Genomic DNA, 26,335 nt, shown 5'->3' on the forward strand with positions numbered 1-26,335 from the left:
ATTTTGAAAACACTAACCAAAATACTTTCAGATAGCATTTTATCAAAAGCAGTCATAAAATCTTCATCCTCTGCACACTGAACTTGTTTGGTGACTGGTTTAACAACAGGTGCATCTTCATTAGCATCATAGACTGGATCATTATCAACATCACTCTGCGACATACCATGCCTACTGTTCACTTCATTTTCATCCTGCAGGCAAAACAAAGTTTCAGAAGAACATTCATTAAAATTTCAGTTCAACATCCTATAAATATATTCCTATATTCAAATTATTTGTAGAAAATGTTTCTCATCAGAAAGAGCTTTCTAATTTGTTCAACAAATTGTAGTACTTGCCAAGATCCTTTTTTAATTATATCTTGTCACTGTGCATGCATTACCTGTGTGACATGAAAGCATGTTTTTGGTGGAAGATAAGGTGCTGCACACATTTTTGATTAGGAAATAAATTAAGATGGCATAATAATTAAAAGGAAAAAATCTGTCGTGATCTTAGCAAGTAGTTTGCGAGGGTCTGCCTTTGTTAGTAAGATAAATTTTCAGAAGTTTGTGTTAAAAAGCTAGGGAGAAAAATCTGTGAAGAAATATGGTACTTTCTAATATTATGCAATACAATATTTATAATGAGATAAATTATTAATTTGATGCTTTTCATATGTGGTGACTTGTTTTAATTTGTTTTTTCTTTATTTTTTATGATCATTGCAGCTTTCCAAGTTTTTACAGTCTTTTTATAATACTCCCAGTATATTTCTATAAAAATGGTATTCTTCATTCTCTAATGTGACACACAGGGTATGTACAAGGATCTAATCTGATTTTGAATGCTTTTTTTGGGAAGTCCTATGCCAGACCTAAGCATGACCAATATTAATCTGTGATGGGCATTCAGAAACTTAGTACAAAAATTTTTGGCAGAATTAGACACTGCTACGCCATTAAGTCCAGAACATGTGTCCAAATGGTCACTGCATATATTGTCAATATCACATAATGGGCAAGATGAAGAGTCTGCTAAACCAAATTCGTTAGGTGTTTGATGAGGTGGTTATGTCCAATTTTTAATCTAAAGTTAGCAACATCTACATGGTCTGGGTAATTAAAGTTAAAATAACATGCCGAACAACGATTATTTTAGAAGTCAAACAACAAAAATCAGCATTATATTTGCAAATTTTCCAGGACTAGCTTCAATGGTTTTACTACCAAATTACCTCCCTCAGCTGCCAAAGCGCAAATGAATGAGAAAAAATATGGTCCAAGTAAAGTAAATCACAATTTTAAATTCCGATATTGTATTTTCTAGTATTTGCTTGAAGTATTATGTGAATTTACCACATTCAAGATGGGCGTAATATGTTGGAAATAACTTTATAATTGGTTTAATAGATGGCAGCACTTGCCAAGCATTTTTCCGCCCCTTCTTGTGTGTGCTATCTTACACAGTGCATACACTACCTGTATGAAGCAAAAGTATGGTTTCTTTAGTGGAAACTAAGATTTGTAAGTACGATGCTGCACACGAATTTGATCTATAAATAAATGTATAATTTTGTAAAAATGGTATTATTTATTCTGTAATGCAATGCACAGGGTATATGCAAGTATCTAATCTAATTTTTTGAATACATTGTGGTAGTGATTTACCACACTTGTAGGACAGTTCTGTTTTTAAAAAAATTTATGATCTTTTATTATATTTATACTTGCATAAATTACTATTCCCCTACTGCTCATGACATTTCTTTAAATATTTGCTTTTGTAAAAAACTGATCCTGTGAGCAAAATGAGTCCCACAAAATGAGCATTAAAATACAATTAAATAACCAGTATGAAAGTAACCTTCCTTTTTAAAATCAGGAAAGCATAGCCTCTTACCAATATATTACAAAATGGTAAAAAATTATTCACCTTATTTACAGAACAACTTACTTCAAAAGGCTGACTCTGACTGCCACTAAAGCCATCTGTGTCTCCTTCAGTTTCTCCTTCTTGATAACTTGTTTCACTTTGGCCATCTTCATCCATCTCTTCTGAAAAGAATAATAACAGGTACATGATTTTGATGTGATTCTTAACTTGAAAACCTACTAAGGCAACTTATTGCAGCACTTGAAACAAAATGCATGGAAATAAAGAAATTACACCTGTAAAATGCTTAATTCGTTTACACACCAATGAAACAAATAAACAGCTCTGTTACAAAATTATATTTTCAAAAGTCCTACAATAATTACTTTAATTTCAGATTCACAAATACTGAAGTACTATCTTCACATATCCTTTATTATCAAAAAAGTATATAATAACTAGATGAATAGGTTGGCTTCATGGATGACTTTCTTCATGCATAATATGATTATGAGCCAATTTCCCTTAGAAAGTCCTTCACAAAGGCATCCCTTCTTTCAGGTAGATAGCCTTCATGTACTTTGCCATATTCAAATAACCTAACATAACCTTGATGAAATTTCAATGAGTACCATGCATAAAAAACATAATACACTAAAGTTCTATGTATTTCTCCAATGATATACTTAGAATGAAAAGGAATATGCAAAACATGAAATGATAATTCAATAATTCTTCAGTGGGTAGTATAACACTCTTACATGTAACAAAAAATTGTTTATGATTAGTAATTAAGTCAACATGAATTCATAAAATATTTCAAAACAGGAAATATAGTTACTTGCCAAAACAATAAGCATCTCTAGATCAAACAGGCTGATTTCAGCAATGGGAGGAACCAATAAATATTTTCAAGAATACTTTGCTGTGATTTGCAGCAACTACCAACAAACCTATTACTTACTGTTAACTAAACAAAATAACCTTAAACATCTTGCATGATAAACATATGATAACAAAATATTATTACAATTCTGAAAGTATTCATCAGAATCTTTTACCATCAACTTCTTCAATAGGTCCTAAAGCATCATCTTTTGTTGGAGATTGAGGTTTTGATTTTTCTACATCTTCATCATCATCAGTTAGGAGATTTGGACATACTTCAGCTGAAATATTAAATTTCAATCAGAATGTTTTAATGTATATAAAAATGTAAACTGAAAGCCATAAGAATAAATATTTCCAATAAAGCCATAAATTTCTAGGATAACAACATAAACACTTTAAAAGAATAAAAAAGTATGCAAACAATTCCATTAATAAATTATGAGTTAAATGCACACAATTTTTAAGTCATGAAAATTAAATGCAAGTTCATTGTAACTGAAGGGAATTAATGTCAAGAATATCTACTCATAAGCATGAGTAGCAGAAGTTTCTAAAGAAGTTATATGTATTAAAGTAACAATCTATACTGTGCATGTGTGTGTTCTATGGGTTTGCCTATCTGCTGTCAACAATCTTTGATACTGCCTGCAGAATTTTTGTCAAAAGTCTAGTGTTTCTATGTCCTATAGTTCCTATAAAAGTATAGGTGTTTCCTGTAACAAGAAGACCAACACTGTTGGAAAATTATAGTTTAAACTTAAAACTCCACGATGCTGTAAGAACAATTAAAGACTCGATGAATTCAGTATTGATTGAACAGACATGTACTCAACCTAATGATTAACCCTTGTCCAAGGATTAAGTAACCATAATCCCTTGTAATGATTCATTTTCTCCACAATCATGAACTCTTGTTTATCTATATGCTTAAAGTAGGAATGTCAGACTTAGTATCTCAAGTGAGCCAAATGGTCATCAGTGTTCAAAAGTGTGGGCATCAAAGAAAAAAATGCCATTTTCACACTTAATGATGTATTCAAAGCATGAGTAAATACATGAAATGCAACATATGTATGATGCAAATTTATGGCTTTACCGAAACCATGCCAGATATGTTTTTGGGTAAAATTCAAGAATAACTACTACATTGAATTTCTGTCATTTCCATATTTCAATGTGTAAGAAATTTTCCCATCTATATCACGTGGAGCTGGCAATTGGAAGGTCTGACTCATGATGACAGCATTAGCGATTTTTCATGTTTTGTTCTTCACAACAAACTTAATGATTCGAAATATGGGATGGCACTTTTCTCACTGTCAGTCGAGAAAATTATTTTTTAAAGAGACTATTTTAAGTTCTTTTTAGCATCTGAGGTTGTATATACACCTTGATATTTGGTGGAATTCTAACTTTATTAATACAGGATGTGGCCATTAATTTGCAGGACTCATTTAATAACTCCAGAAAATATTATATGAAACACATACCCATTATGTTTCAAAGTAACTCCCACCTGATAAAATGCACTTCAGTATTTGACTATATACGTTTTGGAAACAGAAAACAGTTTCTCTTTTCAGAATGCTCTTTAATATAAATGTGACCATTTTCTGATGGCTTCGACATCTTCAAAATTTGTTCCCTTCAGCAAATTTTTCAGTTTTAGCGAAAAGGGGGAAAAAAATCTGCTGATGCTAAGACCAGAGAGGATAAAGGATGCTGCATCTCCATGACCTTAGGACCAAAAACCACCTCACAGGTAATGCAATTTGAGGCACTGTCATGCAAAAGCAGCCAACTCCCAGTCTGCTAAAAATGAGGTCTTATTCTGCAAACTCTATGTCAAAGTCTGGCAAGAACTTTTGCACACAACTGTCCAGTGATAGTCTTGTCAGGGAGAACAAATTCATGATGAATTAGTCCTTCACTATCGAAGAAAGCAATTAACTTTACCTTGATTTTGGACTTTTGGAATATGATTTTTTTTTTTTTTTTTTTTTTTTTTAAAATCTTGGTGAGCTTGGAGACCATCACTTGGAGCTCTGTCGTTTGTTTTTCAGGGCTGTACTGGTAACACCAAGGTTCTAACACCAAGGTTCATCTCTCGTTACTATGAAATTGAGGAACACAGGTCATTGAGGAACATCAGCATTGTTGATAGATTCACTGTGCACAAATCCAATCTGAACTGCTTTTGTTGTTGTTACTTGTCTGAAATCAGAACAAGCCCATGAAATTTATTGTAGCAAAAAATCAAGATTGCAACTGTTGCTGGCCAGAGCCTTGGGCACCATTACAACTTTGCTCAATTCTACTTCAAATTTTGAAGGACAGCACTCCCAGGGAATGGGTCTGATGGTCTCCCACTACTCTTCCCCTACCACCAACCTCTCGGCAGGACTTTCGACTCACTGCATACTTTGACCGCTCCCCATGCTGCACGGACACTATACATTTACAAATATCTATGCCTTCTCTGGGATTCAAAACCAAGCCCTTCGGCACGATAGGCAGAGTCACTAACCACTATCCTGGCTGGGCAGTATTGCTTTTTCCCTCTGCTATAGAGTAAGGAAATACCAAACTTGCATTTCCCTAGGTCCTTAGGTCAAAATTTGCTTAACTACCTTTTTGGAAATGTTCGTTTCATTGGTGAGTACATGAATAATAAACTGGTGATCAAAAGTCACAAGCTCACCAACATTCTCAAATTCTTCTTGCATGTGCATGGAATGTGGCCATCCAGTGTGCGCATCATTTTCAACACTTTTGCAGCCATCTCGAAAACAGCTATATCATTCCAAACTACGTGAATGGGATTATGCTTTCTCTCCATACACTTGTTTCAAAATTACATGGATTCACAGTTTTGCCCAATCTGAAGGAGAATTTAATGTTAATAATTTTCTGCTCTATATCGTCTTCAACAACAAAAATTTAACAGTTATATTTTAATGTGGGTTTAAAGGAGAACCACTTGCTTCTAAATGGCACTGACTTTTGTGGATATGTGCAGATAAATGACATTCCAAATATAGGCATTACCATAAGGTTCTCATACAATTACGTCATTCCTGGAAATTAATGGCTGCACCTTATATACTATACCTTTTTTGTTATTTTCTCGAGGTGAATTAAGGGCTACAGAAACATGATTTTAAGGACCACATACCGTCTGCAAGTTTGATATGCCTGACCTCAAGTTATAGATTTTAGCTGCTAATCTTTATTATTTATCAGTTCCTCCAACAAGAACATTTTATTTTGGAAAGAATATTTTTCCCAAGAATTTTGCAGAAAGGAAATTATTGACATTTTGAGAAAAATGCTTTGATTTTAATATAGTAAAGATACAAACTATATTAAACAGATATATTGCAAAAGTATATTTACAAAACTAACTGCAGGAAAAAAAAAAAAAAAAAAAAAAAAAAAAAAAGAAAAGAAAGGATAAATCTTTATCAGAATGAAAAACCTTGCTATAATCTAACTTACCTAACTTTGGCTTTAATTCTTTGATAAGATCTTGAACACCTTGAATAGCTTCTTCTAAACTCTCAAAAAGTTTTAGCTTTGGTCTTAAAAGAGCAATAGTATCAGCTACCATAAACTTCACTGTGACAGGAAAGGGAAACTCTTCAGTATAGATTTCAGAAGACATTTTGTGCCAATAATACCTCTAAGAAAAGTTTGAATAAATAAAATTTTACATCCTTTACTTCAAAATACAATTTTTTTTCATACATAAATAAGTCATACAATAAATTTATCATCTGCTGTAACTAATATTTATCAAAGAATTAAAAAAATATAAATAAGTAAATTACAAATATAACTTTTTATTGTGACTGTACAATACTATATTACAAGCTAATCATTTTCGCTCCTTAATGATTTTTTTTTATTTATAACTGGTTAATGTATGTTAATTAATTACTGTATAATGTATATTATATTTATGAACACTCACATATGTTAAAAGATGTAGAACTAGAAATAAAATTATTAAAGTTGCTCTTAGCAAACAAATTTTCTAGTATAATTGCTCCTAGTAAATAAACTTACTCATCTAATTTTATCCTTGGGAAAAAATACTTTCCCACTTGCATATAAGTAGGCAGATAACATAAACAACAAAAGCCAAAGACTTTGTTAATTTCTTTTTATGAATTAGAACAAATTTTTTCACATACCTGGAAGAACACTAAAAAACAATCTAATTTCTTTTTGCTGGAACCACTATTGAAATACTGGCCGCAAGTGTCTAAAAGAATGCAAACTAAGCGGATGCGAAAAAGATGTTCAGGAGGATCCAACTCAGAGTATGTACCTGAAAAATCAAATTAATATTAAAAGCAAACACTTCAAATATTATTTTAAATAACATCTAAAAGAAAAATTTTAAATCAATGTGAGAGTTTCCTTTATAAGCCTGAATACTTTTCTGTAGAATGATGTGCCAAACCAGTACTTCCAGCATGAAAACACACTTTCATCAACAGTTATTAAATCCGTTGTATCACAGAGAAAGTTTAATTATTAGAGGTTATTTGGGATAAACCACTTCCAATATGTAGCAAATATCCATACACACAAAAGAATGACATCTAATATAGTTCATCATGCGTACAGAATCCATCTCTTAGTTCACATACTTTCAATGTTGTTTTTCCTATTCTTCTTCACCACAATATGCACATTTTGAATAAAAATTTAGTTGGATCTTTAATTAAGGCAAAGTACATAAGGACTACTTAGCATTACAAAAGAATGAACTTTCTAAGAACTGGCTTTCATTTGCATTATGCATGGGGAAAAAATAAAATTCCATTCAGTTAACTTATTCAACCACTCAGAGTAAAACTTTAAAACTTAGAATGTGATGGCAGTTCTAGAATCTTGCAGTTTTAGCCTTTTTGCATTTTAAATAAAGAATAATTTACAATATAAAGAACAATTAACGATATTGCACACTTGCCAACCTACGACACAAAAATCAGGAGATTTTTCACGATGTTAAAAAGACTTTTTAAATGATAAAAATATAGTTTTTAATAATGAATTAACTTTAAATAGTAACTAATTCTTAAATGCAAGCAACACAAAAATAACTTACACATAAAAAGCATTTTTATTACTTGCATCGTTTAAGAGAAGGAAAAAAAAAAAAAACTTTAATCAGTTTTCGTACAAATGTTATAAACAGTGGCAGATTTTGCTTTCTTTAAGAAAGAAACTTCATAATTTTGTTCACAGCAATTGCCACGTAGGCCTGCTTTCGCTAATAAAAGCTTTTCTAATGTGTCATCACTAATATTAGATCTAAATTTAGTCCTTGTTTTTGCAACAACACTGAGAATCCTCTCACACTCTGCATTACTATAGGGAACTGTCAAGATGGCCAACACAATTTTAGACAGTTCACTATATTTTAAAATTCCATCAGCACCTTTCAGTTTTCCAATTAAACCCCACTGGGTGTCAATCCTAGCTGATTTTACAACTTCATCCAAGTTTTCTAATTGTAAACTGCTGTTATGCAGCTGTTGGAACTGTTTTAATTTTTCCTTCCTTTCAAGATAATAATAAATATTAACAATGTGTTCATCCACATTTATTGGTAAAGAAGCTGTCCCTTTTTCAGCTGCCAAATTTAAGAGGTGACAGGTGCACCTCATTATCTGCAAATTTGAATTTTCCTTTCTTAAGATGCCTGCAACACCAGTCTTCCAAGCCTACCAATACTGGTGCATTATCGGCACCAAGTGCTAAGCAATTATCCAGAGGGCCCGCATTTTCTTTAAAGTTTTAATAATTAGCTGTGCTATATTAAAGGCTGTCAAAAGTCCTTCGAAAGTGGGAACAGAAAGTAAACTGCACTCAATTTCTGAAGACTCTGTATTAAAAAAAGAAACAACAATTGGATACAGTTTTGAATCGGTGTTATTGCTTCCATCCGTAGAGAGGCAGAACGGAGCTGTTTTAATGCAATCAATAACTGAAGATTTATTTTTCAAACCCATTTCTTTAACAATTTCACCTGTTTTGATTCTTGCACTTGAGTATTTCTTAGCGATTTCACTATCAGGGAATCATTTTTCTAAATAAAGCTGCAGCGTGATCCAATGCATTCAGTGGCAGGTTGTGCTCCAGTAAAAAGGCAGAGAACAGACATTCTCATACTTGCCAACCTATGACACTAAAAAATCAGGAGATTTTTCACAATGTTAAAAAGACTTTTTAAATGATAAAAATATAGTTTTTAATAATGAATTAACTTTAAATAGTTCAAAAATACCTTAGAATACAAATGCTATGAACAGTGGCAGATTTTGCTTTCGTTAAGAAAGAAATTTCATAATTTTGTTCATAGCAATTGCCATGTAGGCCTGCTTTCGCTAATAAAAGTTTTTCTAATGTGTCATCACTAATATTACATCTAAATTTAGTCCTCGTTTTCGCAACAACACTGAAAATCCTCTCACACTCTGCATTACTATGGGGAACTGTCAAGATGGCCAACATAATTCTAGACAGTTCACTATATTTTAAAATTCCATCAGCACCTTTCAGTTTTCCAATTAAACTCCACTGGGTGTCAATCCTAGCTGATTTTATAACTTCATCCAAGTTTTCTAATTGTAAAGTGCAAAATTGTGACTGCAGTATATCAGTAGCAACATCAATATCATCATCTTTCATGACTAAATGAAGTAACACAGGAAATCTGTTCAAAAAGTACCTTATGTCAGAAAAAGATGCATTTGCTAGAGCAGAAACATCACAAACTTTAGCATGCAAAATCACTTCATCGTTGACTGGAAATTTATGTAGTATGTAATCACATACTCGACAGAAGTAACTTCTAACATGAAGATAAAACTTATTTTTGTCTTCTTCTGAAAGTTCTTCCACTACTTTTGTAGTTGCAACTCCTATTACCAAATCTTCATATTTCTTTTGATTTTCTATTTCACCTTAAATCACATCATATATAGAATTACAAGACAAAACACAGACTGGTTTTACAAACTTTGATAAAATGTCTTTAAACAGATCATAAATAATTGATTGCAAAGCATGAATTAATGGAATTCTGCTTTGTAGAATTGTGTTAAGAACATCGAATGATGGCAAAATGAATTGTAAAAAAAAGCAAAAAGCTTTGTTAAGGTCTGAAGAAAAAAATATAAATATTCGTTCTTCACAAGATAAACTTACAGTAATTGGAAAATGTTTCGTGTGTTGAGCAATTTTTTTATTTTGAGAGAAATTTGTATCAGCTTTATGCTTATATTTTGCAGTATTATTTTGAGAACTGCCAATTGAATTGCTGAATGATGCAGAAATTACTTTATTTTTCTCAAACCTATTTTTAATAACGGAAGTAGTAACTACATCTCCATTTACTTTAGGTACTTTATAACTTTCAATAGAGCCTTTTATCTTAACTCTTGAAGCATTTATTTCTTCTTTAAAAAATGCAAGAAGTGGGTTCCATTGATCGAGGATTCTACATAAGCATTTCTTTAAAGACAGCCAGCGTGTATACATGTTTCAAAAATTTTCTCATTTCAGTATTATGCAGCTGTTGGAACTGTTTCAATTTTTCCTTTCTTTTAGAACACCTTTCAAGATAATATTAAATATTAACAATGTGTTCATCCACATTTATTCGTAAAAAAGCTAAGCCCTTTTTCAGCTGCTAAATTTAAGAGGTGACAGGTGCACCCCATAATCTGCAAATCTGAATTTGCCTTTCTTAAGATGCCTGCAACACCGGTCTTCAAACCTACCATTACTGGTGCATTATCGGCACCAAGTGCTAAGCAATTATCCAGAGGGACTGCATTCTCTTTTAAAGTTTTAATAATTAGCCGTGCTATATTAAAGCCTGTCGAATGTCCTTCTAAAGTGGAGACAGAAAGTAAACTGCACTCAGTTTCTGAAGACTCTGGATTAAAAAAAGAAACAACAATTGGATACAGTTTTGAATTGGTATTATTGCTTCCATCCGTAGAGAGGCATAACGGAGCTGTTTTAATGCAATTAATAACTGAAGATTTATTTTTCAAACCCATTTCTTTAATAATTGCACCTGTTTTGGTCCTTGCACTTGAGTATTTCTTAGCGATTTCACTATCGGGACACATTTTTCTAAATAAAGCTGCAGCGTGATCTGATGCATTCAGTGGCAGGTTGTGCTCCAGTAAAAAGGCAGAGAACAGACATTCTGTATTAATGACTTTTTGGTCTTTGGTTTCCGAAGAAAAATTCAATTTTTTGTTTTTTTCAAAACAACTTATGTTGTCCTTGTGTTTTTGTGTATGCACATGTTAGAGAACATCCGCCCTTCCACTATGCGAAATCGAAAAATTGCAATGACAGGCGGTACACATCACAAACATCACATCCGGAGGAGTAGGGACGACTTGCAGAAATTTAACATTGGTTGCCTATTGCAGCGTGTATAATCGTCAAGAAAAAGCTGGTTGTAGTGCCTCATTTCACAAATTAGAATTTCTACATATTTTTATTTTTGAAACTCAGCATATTTATCAAGCATAATTAACGTTCCAAATAATTATAAAACTATTGCATGCTTTCAGGACTGGATATTTTTTAGCTTTTCCTATGCTGTAAGGAAATTTGTAACTACTTCTTTTAGAAAATAATATTTTAAATCTGAACTAATAGAAAATTTCAAATAATAAATTTTCTCTTGCAATTTTTATGCTTTTTATTGATGTAAATAAATAAAAAATACTAAAATATCTAAAAACGAATTTCTGAAAGTTGTACTTAAAATTCTAAATTGTGCTGCTTTTTTAAAATTATAGATGAGTATTATAGCACAATTTCTATTAAGGAATTTTATTTCAATTATATTTCATAATACATCATAGTGATAAACACGTTTGACTCCTTAAAAATGTTTATACATTTAATTTTAATATTAAAATTGTATTTAACCGTAATAATTAATTTTGCTTGTATTTTATAGTGATTATTTTTTTTAATTTACTTTTAGTTCTGCATAAGAGTTTTTTTATTTACTGTTAATTTAATTTATTAGCTTAAAGGGGCGGTAGCCTAGAAAGGCAGTTAGTTTCGAAGCGGCATTTTGTGCTGTTTTACTATAAATGTCCGTGTCTCTTGCAAATTGTTGTTACCAAATATTATCGCCCTGTATTATATGTAAAGAAATTAAATAATGAAGAATCTGCATGAATACATGTATGGTTCTTGCAATCTGACAAAAACGACAGAATCTAGAGCCATCAAATTTTGAATAATGTAATCCTCCAACCGAACATGGGCATCTGGACGGCTGAATTTCGAATTTGTTTTAATCTATTTCCTATTTTGTAAAACTTTAATGAATTTTTGATTAACAAACTCAACGAGTTCAGAGACAGCACTGTACGGAAAATAACAGTTTTATCTCCAGTGCGGAAATTCTAAAGATATGCTTTTGGTGGTCGTGTGCTTAATGCATGATATAATTAAAGAAAATAAGAGTAGACAATCTCCTATAACAAAAGAATATATTAAGTACTAAATTACAATTTAAATTACATTGCAGAGATCAACGCAGAGCTCAGAACACAGTTCATGCTACCGTCGCGTACATTTGTCTGACGAGAAGTCTGAGTGAGTAATGACGTCGCTTTGCTGCTCCGATTAAGAACTGGATTTTACACGTGGCGCCATCTCATGAGTAGAAGTTGAAGTATCTCTCGGAACGCCACATGCTGTTTTCAAATGTATGTGGTTTACGGGTGAAGAACATGATATTTAATAAATATAGGTAACACATAAAACGTTAAAAAAAAAGGTTTCTTTTGGGCGTAATATAATATCTTAATGCTTCTAGATTTTATTTTACCATTTTTTCCCGCTTCATTACACTCAGAAAATTTTATGCTCCAAATTTTATAAATTACTAAAATAAATATTCCACTTTAATGTTAATAAGTTAATAATGATATAAATCAAATAAATGATTGTTTTGTAATGTTATTATAGTTTTGAAAATCATTGCCTGAAAATGGTCATTAAATTTTTTAAAAAAAGTTATCAGATCTTGTTTAATTTTACCTTATTTATTTCAAAGCATCCCGTACTATCAATCTTATTTAATTTTATGTTATTTGTGCACAAAATTAAGTTCATAAATTTTGTGCCTTTAGTTTTTACCCGTTTTACCAAAGTAAAGATGTTTGTACAAGAATTACGCGTGAAAAAAATACGCGAAATGCAGTAAAAAGTGCTTTAATGCGATATATTAAATCCTATTTGGAAAAAACTGTGGCTTTCATAATCTCATCACTATATAACGTATCACATTTACCAATTAAAAAGAGTTATGTGATACAAACACCATAGGTTTCAGTGTTAAAGTAAACCAGATCGTCCCTACTCTTTCTTGCTGACATGTCGGTGACACGTGCCCCGCCCACTGGGTTAGCCTATCTCTTATAAGGTCCATGTTCTGGATACGTATGCTGTCACTCACGAAGCAAAAATTCTCATCTGATTCACAAGGTTTTATTTTAGATATAATCTAGAGAAAATTCAGTTGCTTTCAGACGTCCAAAATCACTTTTTTTTTTGGTTCATATAACGAAGTATTAAGCCAAGTTCCATAAAAATCGTGAGAAATATTAAGAATAAGAAAAAGTGGGGAGAAATATATTGTAAATCGGGTTGACGGGAGAGCGGTCGAAAATCGGGAGAGTTGGCAACTCTGATATTGTTATCCTATTCCGACAGAGACTGCAGAGGTACTTTAAGACTGCATCACAATACAATATCATAGTGCCCTAAAATTACAGCTGCATATTTTCCAGATTTAACATTACATAATGAATGCAACAAACTGATGATATTTACTTATGCCTTTATAAATAATATTCAAATAAAATAATTTCTTACCATCATAATTAACACCAAAAGTGATGAATGAATACAAAACACGAAATATCACAGTAGATTCAACCATTCTATAGTTATATAATTCTCCAAGATAGCGAACCATGCTGACACGGCGTTGATTGTATTTTGGATGGTTTACCTACGAAAAAATAATAATGTTAAAAATAATTTTTTAAAGCTTATAGATGGATCTGTAAAAATGAACATCTAAATTTTGATAAGAGCATAAAAATCCACACAACTTATCAGAATTTATCAACACAACTTATCAGAACTTATCAGAAATGATACATGATATCATTCAATGACAACAAAAATGTCAAAGAATTTTTTTAAAATGTCCTTTTATTATATGCTATAATTTGAAATTAAAACTTTGAAGGATTTCTTTCAAGATTAAATTGATTTTATGAGAAGAAATTCCTGCAGAAAACAACTGGCAAATTAAATAAACTAGCAATAGACAATTACCAATATTAGAATTAACTATAACTTGAATAATTAATTAATACATTTTGGCAATATGCTGCATTTGAAAGGTTTTATTTTTAAAGGTAACCAATGCCCAGATCAGAGCCATTGCTTATGAAATTATTGAGAGGAGATATCCCAGTAACCTTTGAACCCATGATTACATCAATGGATCAATGATTGAGCGAGGTACTGGATCTGGTGCGGGAATCTATTTGCAACCATTTTGTATTCTCTAAGGCAGTGGGAAAAGATACAACCAAGTTGGGTGGTGAAGGCTATATTTTTTGCTCTGAATCAATGAAGTGTTTAAGAGCAATTTCTCTTGGGCTGTTATTTTATCTGATAGCATGGTTGCTTTGCAAGCTATCTTCAACAATAAATTTTGCAATTCCAAACGAATTTACAAATGCACGAAGATTCTCAACACTCTGTCTAACTCAATTGTCTTGCTCTGGATTCCTGCACATTGTAGCATTGAGGGAAATGAAAGAGTCAATTTCATGACAAAGAAAGGAAAGACTATTTATTCTACAAACCATTAATAACCACATAACATTTAATTCTGCAAAACTCCTAATTAAATTAGAATTTAAGAGGAGGTTTGTGTTCTACCTATCAAATGAAGCTAAGGAAAAGGACTGGGAGTGTCTCACTAGTTCAGATTTTACTTATCCTATGAAGAATACTATGAAGTAGCCCTGGCGTTATTTCGTCTTTTGACTGGGCACAATTGTCTGAATGCTCATCTTTTTAAAATCCGACTTAAGGACTCTTCTGCCTGTACTCTTTGTAACTCTGGACAGTGCACAGATAAGGAGGATATTGATGAATGCATTGTATTATTAACCTTTAATTCTATTGCTCTTAAGTATTGGGAAGCAAGATTAAGACTAATGGCCTAGTGGTCAAATGTCTGGCATTTGTATAAATAATTTTGTAAAGGTAATAATTTACTCTTTCTTTTTCAGAAAGCCCAGAGAAAAATAGCTTAAGCACTGTACCCTTGTTCCACCTCCCTGCACTGTAACAGCAATACATTAAATGCTTACATAATAAAAAAAATTGGTTCTTTAATGAGTAATATAATAATTACTCATTAAAGAACTCATATTATTATGTTTAATCTCCAGGATTTATATATCAAATTATATAATTCATTATTTAAATTTTTATTAAAAAAATCTTGACCTCACGTGCTTTCAGTAGAAAGTTATCAGTTACCTATACAAAGAAAATTAAAGCATTAAAACACTTACTTCCATGCCCAATCTTATATCTTCTAAAACACCATCAACAACTTGGGATCCAACATTTTCCTACAAAATATGTATATATGCTTCATTTTCATTAATACACTTAATTGTGAATAACAATACAAGTTCAACATTATTTATATACAAACATGGATTTCTGTGTGTATAAGAGACATTTTTTAGGAAAAAAAAAAAAGGCCACAATGTTCTTCTATTGTCTTATTTTACTGAGGTTGAAATGTTTTTATTTCACATGAATTTTGTAATCAGAATAATTTTTTCATAGAATACAAAAATGTGAAGTAACTAAAAATAAAATTATTCGTGAATTCTAAATTAAAATACACTCATATATTAATAAAACTGTAAAATTTTTTAAAGCTGCACAGTGAATGATATTTTTTGTTATGTTGTAAAATATAATAATCAAAGACATTACTTTTAACAACAAAAGTGCTGATTAAAAGATGTTGTCAATTACCTCTTCCCTCTAAAATACCTACATCTAATTTTTAAATAAATTTTCACAACATATGAAACATTTATATATTTTTTTTAATGTATAAAAATTTCTTCATTATAAGAATATCAAGAGGAGAAAAATATAATGATAAACAAACTAAATAATAAAATGCGCAAATTCTTGCATCATAAATTTTGTTAGAAGTTAAACTGGAAGTTATTTCAAGTTGATCTTCGAAAATAATTATCACGAAATAACTCGTCACTCAGGTTTATGACAAGACTCCATCAAGTTCACAGACAGAACTTTTTTTAAAATTTATTCTGAATAAACCTGCGGTGTGTTTTGTAGCTATGCTAGTGACCTTCATGAAGTTTTATTACGAGAATATGAAAGTTTTATCCCATGTCTCTTTTGTTCCTCCACGTCAGTATTCGAGCACCTATCCACCCACATATAAGACTAGTTTTATCTCTGCTAAGTGCATTAGTTTAGCAATTCACCCTGTTTTGCAATTTGGTCAGAAATACAAGAATTAGAGCTTGTACATTCCTTCTTTTAAGACTCCAGCTAAAATTTTTGTAGAAACATGCTATTTTTGATCTGATTTTGATCCACCCACATATAAGACTAGTTTTATCTCTGCTAAGTGCATTAGTTTAGCAATTCACCCTGTTTTGCAATTTGGTCAGAAATACAAGAATTAGAGCTTGTACATTCCTTCTTTTAAGACTCCAGCTAAAATTTTTGTAGAAACATGCTATTTTTGATCTGATTGTACCATGCCTGTATGTGTACTGCGATGCTTCAAAGTCCACAACACCATTTCTAACCTGAACCAACCTCTTTGTGCATTTTCATATTTTATTTCTTTTCAACCATTTCTTTTTTCATATTTCCTTTATATAGATAAATATTCACTTATGATTATTAAAACTCAAAATTCTTAGAAATTATTTTTTGTGTTCATTCTTAATAAAAACACACTAATGAGTTAACTTAGGATAATTACTTACCATTTATTTTGTATCATAAAAATATTAAAAAATTCAAAAGCTTTTGAAACACATTTGCTGAGTCTTTTATGCCTTATTGCATTAATTAAAAGTACATACAATAAAACTAAATAACTTGTGCATGAAAACTGAAAAATAAAGGGTTAGTTAAGGGGTTAATATATATATATATATAATGATTTCAAATGCGTAGATGAAAGCAGTGGACCTCCCAACAGCTTATGATACTGCATAGATGACCGAGAAGACCGTAGTGGCTTGAAAGTGGCAGAGTGGAAAGCATGATGACGCAATTTAGCACAACATATCTTGAAAAATCACAATCTTTATTTTTTCCATGCATATCAAATGATCCTTTTTCAGACAAGATATTTCTTAATAATATTTGAATAGAATAACTCCCATTTTGAAGTACGACGTCATCTTAAGCAAGTTAGCTGCAGCAGCATGGATGAAGTGTATCTTACCAGTAGGAGAGCTAACACGGAAAAGGGGAAAGGTTATAGTACTTTCACAGGAAGAAGACTGGGAGTGGGAAAGTTTCAGTTTAGAATTAATTTGATTGGACGAGAGGCATTTGCATTAATACGTTACATAAGATAGAAAAGTCTGGAACCTGTGAGAAGAGATGAATTTAGCGGCAGATTATCAAATTATGTTAATTTTGAGGTCATCAATTATATTTTGAAACAGCTATCATATTTTGTTATATCTTACATATCCCCCCTTCAAAAGAAAAGTTGGGTGAGCAGGGTGGAAGAACAAGCATTAGAGCAGCAAAATGTGAAAGATATAATTTTGAAAATACAAACATATTAAATTTTAAACAAAAAATTATTGTCATAAAATTTTGACCAATATTTTGAATCAATTTTGACATTTCATTGAATGTCATAAAATTTTGAATTCAATAATAATTTTAGACACTGTACACTTCTAAAACAATTGCACATTTTAGTGTTCTGAGATAAGAATGTCCAATGAAATTTTGTAAAGTTCTTGATAGTTCCACATGGTAAAAGTTCAAATTTTTTCACAAACTAAATGTTCAAATAAAAGTGTTTCCAATTTTTATTGATGAAAATATTTCTATTATAATACAATTTAAGATGCCAACTTTCATGTTATTTAATTATGTTTTTAGGGAAGGTATTTTAATATATAAAAATTTTGTAACACATCACTCACAAACACAATTTAAAATTTTAAACTTTTCACTATTATTAAGACATTTTAAAATTTACTTATTCTTTACAAAACTTGAAAACTCCACAACTTTATCTAAATACTAGCACTTCCATCATATTGGTTTATCAGTTGAGCAAACTGGTGTTTAATATTCTTCACCAGTGGCCAAAAGATTTGCCAAATTAGCAGTTACTGCAGAAAAGGCCTCCATTCCTTCTGTAAAGGCAACTGACCTTTTTCGAACTGCTGCCATTCCATATGAATATTAAAAACACAGTCCATTTTATGAAAAAATAAAAATACTTAGATTAAAAAAATGTATTTTTTCATAAGGTGTCATATTTTGTTATATCTTACATATATGTATATTATTTTGTCACACATTATAATTTGAAGGAGTGACCTATAAAAATAACCCTTGCAATGTTCACCGCACAGTGTCAAAAATAATGTTTACACACTTGGCAACTATTTTATTATGAAAATGCAGTTATTGAAAGGTTGAATAATACATATAATTTGTAATGAACTTGATTATTGCAGATATTGTTGGATAGTATAAAAAAGGGATTTAAAAAATATATTTAGAATACATTCATGAGTTTGGTACACAATGGCATAATTATAATTTGAATAAGCTAATAATTAATTACCTAGAAATCAGGGAGGGAAGACAAAACTATTTTGGTAACAAAACAAAGTTCTTCATTTAAAAAATTACAAAATGGATATTTGACATTTTTAACCGTCCTTAAAGAAGGGGCAAGGAAGGGGTGACAGGAATATTTTTAAAACAATAATAAAATATCACTTTTTTTAAAAAAAAGTTGTTTTGAAAAGTTTAAGAAATCATTTTGTTTAGTATTTATAGAATTAGTAGTTTGTAAAATTGAAAAAATGTTTGAAAATCAGGTCAAATTTTATGTTTGAAGTCTAAGACTTTACAATTTTCATTTATGAATGAAAAAAGCAATATTATAAATACCTGATAAGCTACCAAGCCAGCAAGTAAATTAGCCACACAGCGAATGTTATAATATTTCACATTCCAAACTGCTGTAAGACATTTTGTAATATAAGCAGCAGTTTCTGTATCATCCCAGTCTAATTTTCGCATCTGGCGCAAGACTTTCGCTGAAGATGAATATTTTTCTGAACTCTATGGAATAAATACAAAAAAATAAGCTTTCCATTAAAACATACACAAATCTATTATGATAAATATATTTTCTTGAAATAATAGTTGCCATTAATTATTTACAACTAATACAAGACAGATTCTTCTGTGAAACTTTACTATCCTACATTACTGTCAACAGTGTTGTGCCCAACCCACCGCAATAATCTGGAAATCATATATGTCAATGGCAATACCTGTTCTGTTCAGAGTTCAAGCAAAATACCAACTGATGAATCTTTGAAAAAAGTTCAAAACTAATGCTATGAAACAGTTACTTCACTTAAAAATCAAATCATAATCACAAGGCTTAAGTCCAAGGAGTATGAATGATGGCTGAGCATTTAACAGCCCCCATCAGTCAAACAGATCAGTCACAGTCTTACAGATTAGTTTTTGATAAAGATTACCTTATCAATACTGTAATTTAAGATTACCTAAGCAATGCATAGCAAAATAATAAATTTACTCTGTAGAAAACACTATGTGTTTTTAATGCTGATCTCAAGTAGTTCCATAAGTGAGCAATAATAATGCATATGGATGCATATTCTTTGAGGTATGCCATCATAAATATACAAAAGAATCAACATAATCTTCCTACTACAGTGATTCTGATGAAGAACATGAGATTTGATTTGTAATTATACAATCTTTGCTTTGCTGAAGGCAATAAAACTGGTTAAAGTTACACTGAAGCATTTGAAAAGTTTGACTGCACTGCAAGTAGTAGCTTATTTCCCCCCTTTTTAGAGAAGTACCTGAGAAAATTTTACGATCAAGATGGCGCTATCAAATTTAAAGATGCAAACGTCTGAAAGGGAAAACAAACTACTTAAAACAGAGCCAGAATTTGCATTCTTGTTAGTATCTTCTTACCTGCAATATGTTTTTAAGTACACTGCTAAAAAAAAAAAAAAAAAAAAAAAAAGGACAGTCCTATATTTCCCGATCTACTGGGCCGATTGACAAAATTCAAATTGCGTTCTTCATCTCTCGAAAGCGCGACTTAGGATATATATTAGATTTATATATAGCACTATTCTAACATAGGTATTTTGACACAAAATCAGACTTTTTCTGAAATAATATACAAATTTTTTTACATATTTCGATTCTACGACTCAAATTATGCCTAAATATGAAATTTTGTAAAATTTGGAGCGAAATTCACAAATTTGTGTTGGCACTTTTTTGTCAGTTTGCGCCAAGAATACTTCACTTGGCGAACTTCTTAATATATGGCAACCTAGTTTCCTTTCCCGTGAGAGGAAAAAAAGTCACCATCGTTCCTTTTTTCTAAATAATATTCTTTATATTATATTTTTAATTATAACTTATTATTTTAAGTAATTTTTTCTTTTTCGAATTTCATTTTAATTGTTTAAGTTGCACGTTTTTTTTTTTTTTTTCCGAATAACTGTTTTAAAAATTTCTATTTACCTATTCGAACTGCGTAAATAAAGGTGCAGCGTTTATTTTTTTTTTCAAATAGTTTTCTTTATATATATTTTTCGTCATAGTTATTATTTTAGGTAATTTTTAAATTTTTACACTTTTATTTTAATTGTTTGTGTTGCATTGTCTCTTCAGATAATTGTTTTAAAATTTTCTATTTATTCCTTCGAACTGAGCATTTTAAATATATTTATTAATATCAATTTTCCAGAATTTGATTTTATTTATTTGAACTGCGTTTCTTTCAGAAGAATACTTTATAACCCAGACTACGATGAGTTTGAAAACTGCATACTATATTAAAAGAGAAAATACAGTACAGCACAGTTTTACATGCCTTTCAATGTTCCGTTCAGAAAAGATACATATAAATAAGAGAGATGTATAACCGACATTTTAACTTAGGATGACTTGCATACACTGCTTTAAACAGTTTTATCATTGTGCCCATTGCTTTACACAATTTTATCCTACATTTGGTTTTTTAAAATGTTATTCATATTTTAGTCAAATATTTTATTTTTGAAATTGCAAGAATCAAATATCATAACATTGAAAAGTTTTAAATTAAAAAAAATACAAATACTAAATTTTACAAAAAAATTTATTTTTCTTCTCTTTTTCTTTAAGCATTCTGAAAGTATATTAAAAAGTATCCAACTTTTCTAAACATTTTGGTATTTCTGACAATCATTTTAAATAAAGTTATCGCCTTCCATTTCATAAAGCCCCACAAACGGCCGAGCGGTAAAGACGCTGATCACTGGTAGTTCGGTCTGAGGTTCGAATCCTGCGAACGGGCTGGTTGCATGGGTATTTCCGTGGTTTTCCTGATGTGTAACGTGTACACGAGCCAGTTTTCCTTAGAAAGTCCTCCAGGAAGGCATCCCTCCCTTTAGGCAGATAGCCCTCTTGTGCTTTGCCATAATTAAATAATCCAATCCCATCCTTAATTAAATATAATTGATTTGTAACTTTTACTAGAACTGACGTTAAGAATTGAAGTGCAAATAAATAATATCGTGTGCAATCTTGATTAATATAAAATTTAAAATATTTGCAAAGAAAAATATTTGCATTCAGACAGAAAGTTTTTTGAAATATTTGCAATTACTTTATAAGAAGGATTTATTAATAACCGTAATAATTACTTATTATATTACTGATGATTAGGAATCAGTTCTTGACAATTACATTCTAAATTAGAATTTTAAGAATTATTAGAATTTTAAATTAGAATAATGAAAATATGCTATGCACAAAAATACATTTTAGGGTAAAAAAATGAGTTGATTTTTTATGTTTTAAAACTTCTTGAATTCATTTAATAAACATCGTATCCTCGTTGTTAATTGAATTCAGAATGTTGGGTGTCGTTTATATAATTATTCTTACTTGTCCACGGAATCTGCTGACTTATCCAGCGATTAAGTAGCTGCAGATCATTTCTACATAACCATTGAACTTCCATTAATTCAGTCTCTAGAGGGTTGTATATTTATATCATAATTTGACTTTTATAAAAATGATTATTCTAAATCTTATATTTCTATAAAAATATACTGTGTTTTAAAAATATGGATGATAGTACCAGCCGCTCTTTCAGCCACTTCAAAAGCATCAGTTTGTTTAGAAATAAATTGTGCAGTTAATGTCATAAAATTCAAATAAACATTAAACGAAAATTCTCAGTTTTAGACAATTCGATTTAAACGAAGTAAAGTAGCAGACGATAAAACGCTGAAGGTAAAAATTTACTCTTATTTAAAAAAAAAAAAATAATAATAATAATAAAAAAAAAAGATAGAGAGAAATTAAAAAAAATATTAAAAAATTTATTGAAAAAAATAGCTTTTCATATAGTATTAATAAATATTTATTACGCATCATTGAGGGAAAAAATGTCATATAATTAATTCTCCGTAAAATCTTACTTGAAATTTATGGTTAAAAATAGCTCTGGCAATACATGTAACAAAAATCCATAGACCACATTTGGCGTTATTATCGCTCAAAAAAAAAGATATATCTTAGAAAATTTTGAATAAAAAAGTCTAATTTTTTGCAGATATGCTTAAAAATATACCTACTTTAAGATGATGCTAAAAATTTTATCGATTATAATTCAAAATTTTTTTCAAAAAATTTATAAAAATTATTTAAAAATAGAAATTTAAAAAATAAAGCACAAAAAATGGGTAAATTTTATTTGGAATGAACCTAAATTTCGAAATGTGAGAGAAAAAAATCAAAAAAGTTCAATAAAAAAAGAGATATAAATAAATATTTGCCAAATTCAATTAACATTGAGGAGCTAAAATTTTGAGAGCTAATATTTCAAAAACTACTCGTACGATTTTTACAAAACTTGGTATTCTGGCATAATTTGAGTTGTAGAATCCAAATATGTAAAAAAATTGGTATATTATTTCAGAAAAAGTCCCATTTTGTGTCAAAATACCTATATTAGTATAGTGCTATATATAAATCTAATATATATCCTAATTCGCGCTTTCGAGACATGAAGAACGCAATTTGAATTTCGTGAATCGCCCCAGTAGAACAGGAGATATAGCACTGTCCCATTTTTTTTTTTGAGCAGCGTACCTTGAAATATCAACATAAAAAAAAAAAAAAAAAAAAAAACCACCTTTAAAATGTTCCATTTGCTTGCCATTAAAATTAGAATCACGATAAATCAATATATGAACAATTACTCTTATTAGAAAACATTTACTGATGTAACACATAAAAAATAAGACAAGCATTGAAATGACTTATTTTTGACTTATTTTTTATAATGAGATAAAAGCATGAAATGGCAAAATAATTAATAATCTTTCACACACAAACACATACATTAAAAAAATAAAAAGGATAAGATCAAGATTACAAATTCTTAGGCAAAAAATATATTTCATAAACATGAAAAGAAAATTCTACCAAATCGATTTTTAATACACAATTGTGGGAGCTTATAAATATTAAAAAGAAGACACATAGGTGGCATTTAGATGATAAAATTTAAGATTACCTTATCAGTACTGTTCTTTGCAAGATCCCTATAAAGAAGTTTTCGTATGTACTCATGCATTGGTGGACGTTCAACCTTAACAATCTGAAAATATATAAATTAAGTTCCATAACAAATCAGATTACTCCTTAAAGTAAAAGCATTCTGGAAAGTACAATAATAAACTTACAGGTGCAACCTCAGGAGGATTACAGTAGTAGAAAGCATTTTCTATCATTGTTGTATACCTGCTGTCTAAAGGCATGACAGACTTCTTCCTCATCATTTGTTCCTAAAATATGAGATTAATACAAAGCAAAATTTATTTACAATCTATATTTACCAGATTCATACCTTTAAAAGCAAAAAACATTTAAAACTTAAAATCACAGAATCTCCTGTTGCATAATATCCTGAAATTATGCAACAGGAGCGACTGATGAAAAGCATGCAAGCCGATTTTTGTCAATTCAGTCAAGGTCCTATAAATAGGCTCTTGGTTCTAGTTTAGTTAAATTCGATAAGGACAACAAACAATATTTGTTTAGAGAAAAAGTATGTAGTTTTCATAAATATCAATATAAAATTATATTAAAATAAATGTGTTACATAAAAAAGTTGTTTCGATGCCAATATCTTTATACAACTTAACAAACACCTCTCATGATTAAATTCATAATTATAAGGCAAGGGGGAGGGGAAAGAAGAAGAAGAAATAAAGAGTATTAAACTCTGTCCTTCATGTTATCAAAACCAAAGACTAAATCCTACCTTTATAAAAGTAGAATAACCATGTTGTCTGTAAACCTAGTTTTAACTTAACTACAAGCAATTTTTGGACAGTGATGCGGATTACAGCATTTATCACAAATTATTAAACTTTGATACATATTGTCGAGTTAAAGCTAGTTCTAATATGTTTATAAGCCTTTTCTGAATTACTGTCAAATTTAAATGCAAATTATTCACAAACATAAATGTGTAAGGAATAAATAAGGAATAACGTAACTTTGAGTTTATGTAAGTTGGGGTGTTGCAGTACTAGTACCAGTACAGGGATCCAGGCCTAAGCTGAAATCATTCAGCTAGACATGAATATTATAATTAGTGGCAGTTACACAATTTATATATGCAATAATTACCTGTGTAGTTCATTTAGTGTTAAAGCAGTGTAAATATATTATATAGTATAATAAATATTCTCTATTTGTAAAAAGCTAATATACCTGTAAATTTAAATTTTATTCAGAAATTTTAATTGCAAAAATAAGAAAAATTAATTATTGCTGCGAACTAACTTAATCATTTAAATTCTAAGAGCATATGCAAATTAAGTGCATGTTCCTTGCAGCAATGGCACAAGAGAATTATTTTAATTTAATTTAACTTTAATATATTCTTGTGAAACAATTATATAGTATAATAATTATACTACTTCTTCTCATTCATCAATTTCACTTATCAAGATACTTGATTATAAAAGCATATCAAATTTTAAGCCGAAAATACAAGTGGGGTCTTATATCTGAGTAAACGCAGTTATCTAAATAAGAATCTGTTTTCTATACCTGCTAAAAAAATTATTACTTTGAATAAGATTTTAAGGGGGGGGGGAACAGATCTCTAAACTAATTAACTGCCCTTTGGTGTCACCTGGAATTTTAACAGTTAGGTTTATAATAAAATGTTTTCAGGAATTCAAGAATTTCATTTGAATTATTTTTAAGAGTACAAATAACTTTGTTAATAAATAAGAAAACTATCAAAACTGCTTTTTAGCATGCTGAGATATATCAAGCACCTAAGCATGTAATTTTAAAACAGAATTTGAATTACAACAATTTGGTGGAGAAAGAATTAAAAGAGAAAACCATTTTAACATCAAATTAAAATTTACGAGCAGAGAAATAAATGATAATAATGCATGTTTTTTTAAGCAAATTAAATTTAGAATTATTTTTAACAACTAGTCAACATATGTTACACATCTAGATAAATTTTTATTGTAAATATAATAGCTTATGAAGTGTTTTAAAATAAAATATTGGCATTAACTATGGTCTCACGCTATACTTGTGACTGATATTTTAGATAAATATAGGAAAATATAGCCATACACTTTTCTTTATATAAAAAAATCAGATGAAATGTAAAAGTTAATTCAGAAATGGTATCAGCAAATTTTTAAATACTTTAATAAAATAATTTTTACTTTGAATAATCATGACATTTAAATTAAAAACTTACTGAATATATTATGGATTAAATTCTAATTTTTTTTAAATAAATATATAAAGATTCAATAACGTAGTTCACAATCAGCATTATACACTTAACAGAAAGGACAACTCTTTAGGAAACTACCATTTTTATATAAAAGAATTTATGAATAATTTAAAACAGTTTTTAATCATTTTAATAGGCCCACCAGCGGCCGAGCGGTAAAGTAGCTGAACACTGGTAGTTCGGTCTGAGGTTTGAATCCTGCGAACAGGCTGGCTGCATGGCCGTTTTCGTAGTTTTCCCCATGTGTAACGTGTATACGAGCCAGTTTCCCTTAGAAAGTTCTCCACGAAGGCATCCCTCCTCTTAGGCAGATAGCCC

General features: G+C 30.1%; 1 protein-coding gene across 4 annotated transcripts in view; it reads right to left on the reverse strand.

The window, feature by feature from the left end:
- Positions 1–26,335, reverse strand: part of Upf2 (UPF2 regulator of nonsense mediated mRNA decay) — an 89,544-nt gene that overhangs the window by 11,722 nt on the left and 51,487 nt on the right. For 3 of the 4 annotated variants that reach the window (XR_015044131.1, XR_015044130.1, XM_085827191.1), the window contains exons 25-34: positions 23,922–24,023; positions 23,753–23,836; positions 19,069–19,242; positions 15,420–15,479; positions 13,690–13,828; positions 6,945–7,081; positions 6,247–6,430; positions 2,919–3,026; positions 1,939–2,039; positions 18–194 (exon numbers count right to left, since the gene is read on the reverse strand). Coding sequence is in view for 1 of the 4 variants with exons in the window: in XM_085827191.1 (XP_085683317.1) it covers positions 18–194; positions 1,939–2,039; positions 2,919–3,026; positions 6,247–6,430; positions 6,945–7,081; positions 13,690–13,828; positions 15,420–15,479; positions 19,069–19,242; positions 23,753–23,836; positions 23,922–24,023 (1,266 nt within the window). In the remaining 3 variants the exon portion in view is untranslated. The remainder of the gene's footprint in view (positions 1–17; positions 195–1,938; positions 2,040–2,918; positions 3,027–6,246; positions 6,431–6,944; positions 7,082–13,689; positions 13,829–15,419; positions 15,480–19,068; positions 19,243–23,752; positions 23,837–23,921; positions 24,024–26,335) is intronic. The other variant, XR_015044132.1, reaches the window with a different exon arrangement.

The sequence above is a fragment of the Stegodyphus dumicola genome, chromosome 11, assembly GCF_044657685.1.
Source record: "Stegodyphus dumicola isolate Sdum_Otavi_A_Nest chromosome 11, ASM4465768v1".
In the NCBI taxonomy this organism is placed as follows: Eukaryota; Metazoa; Arthropoda; class Arachnida; order Araneae; family Eresidae; genus Stegodyphus; species Stegodyphus dumicola.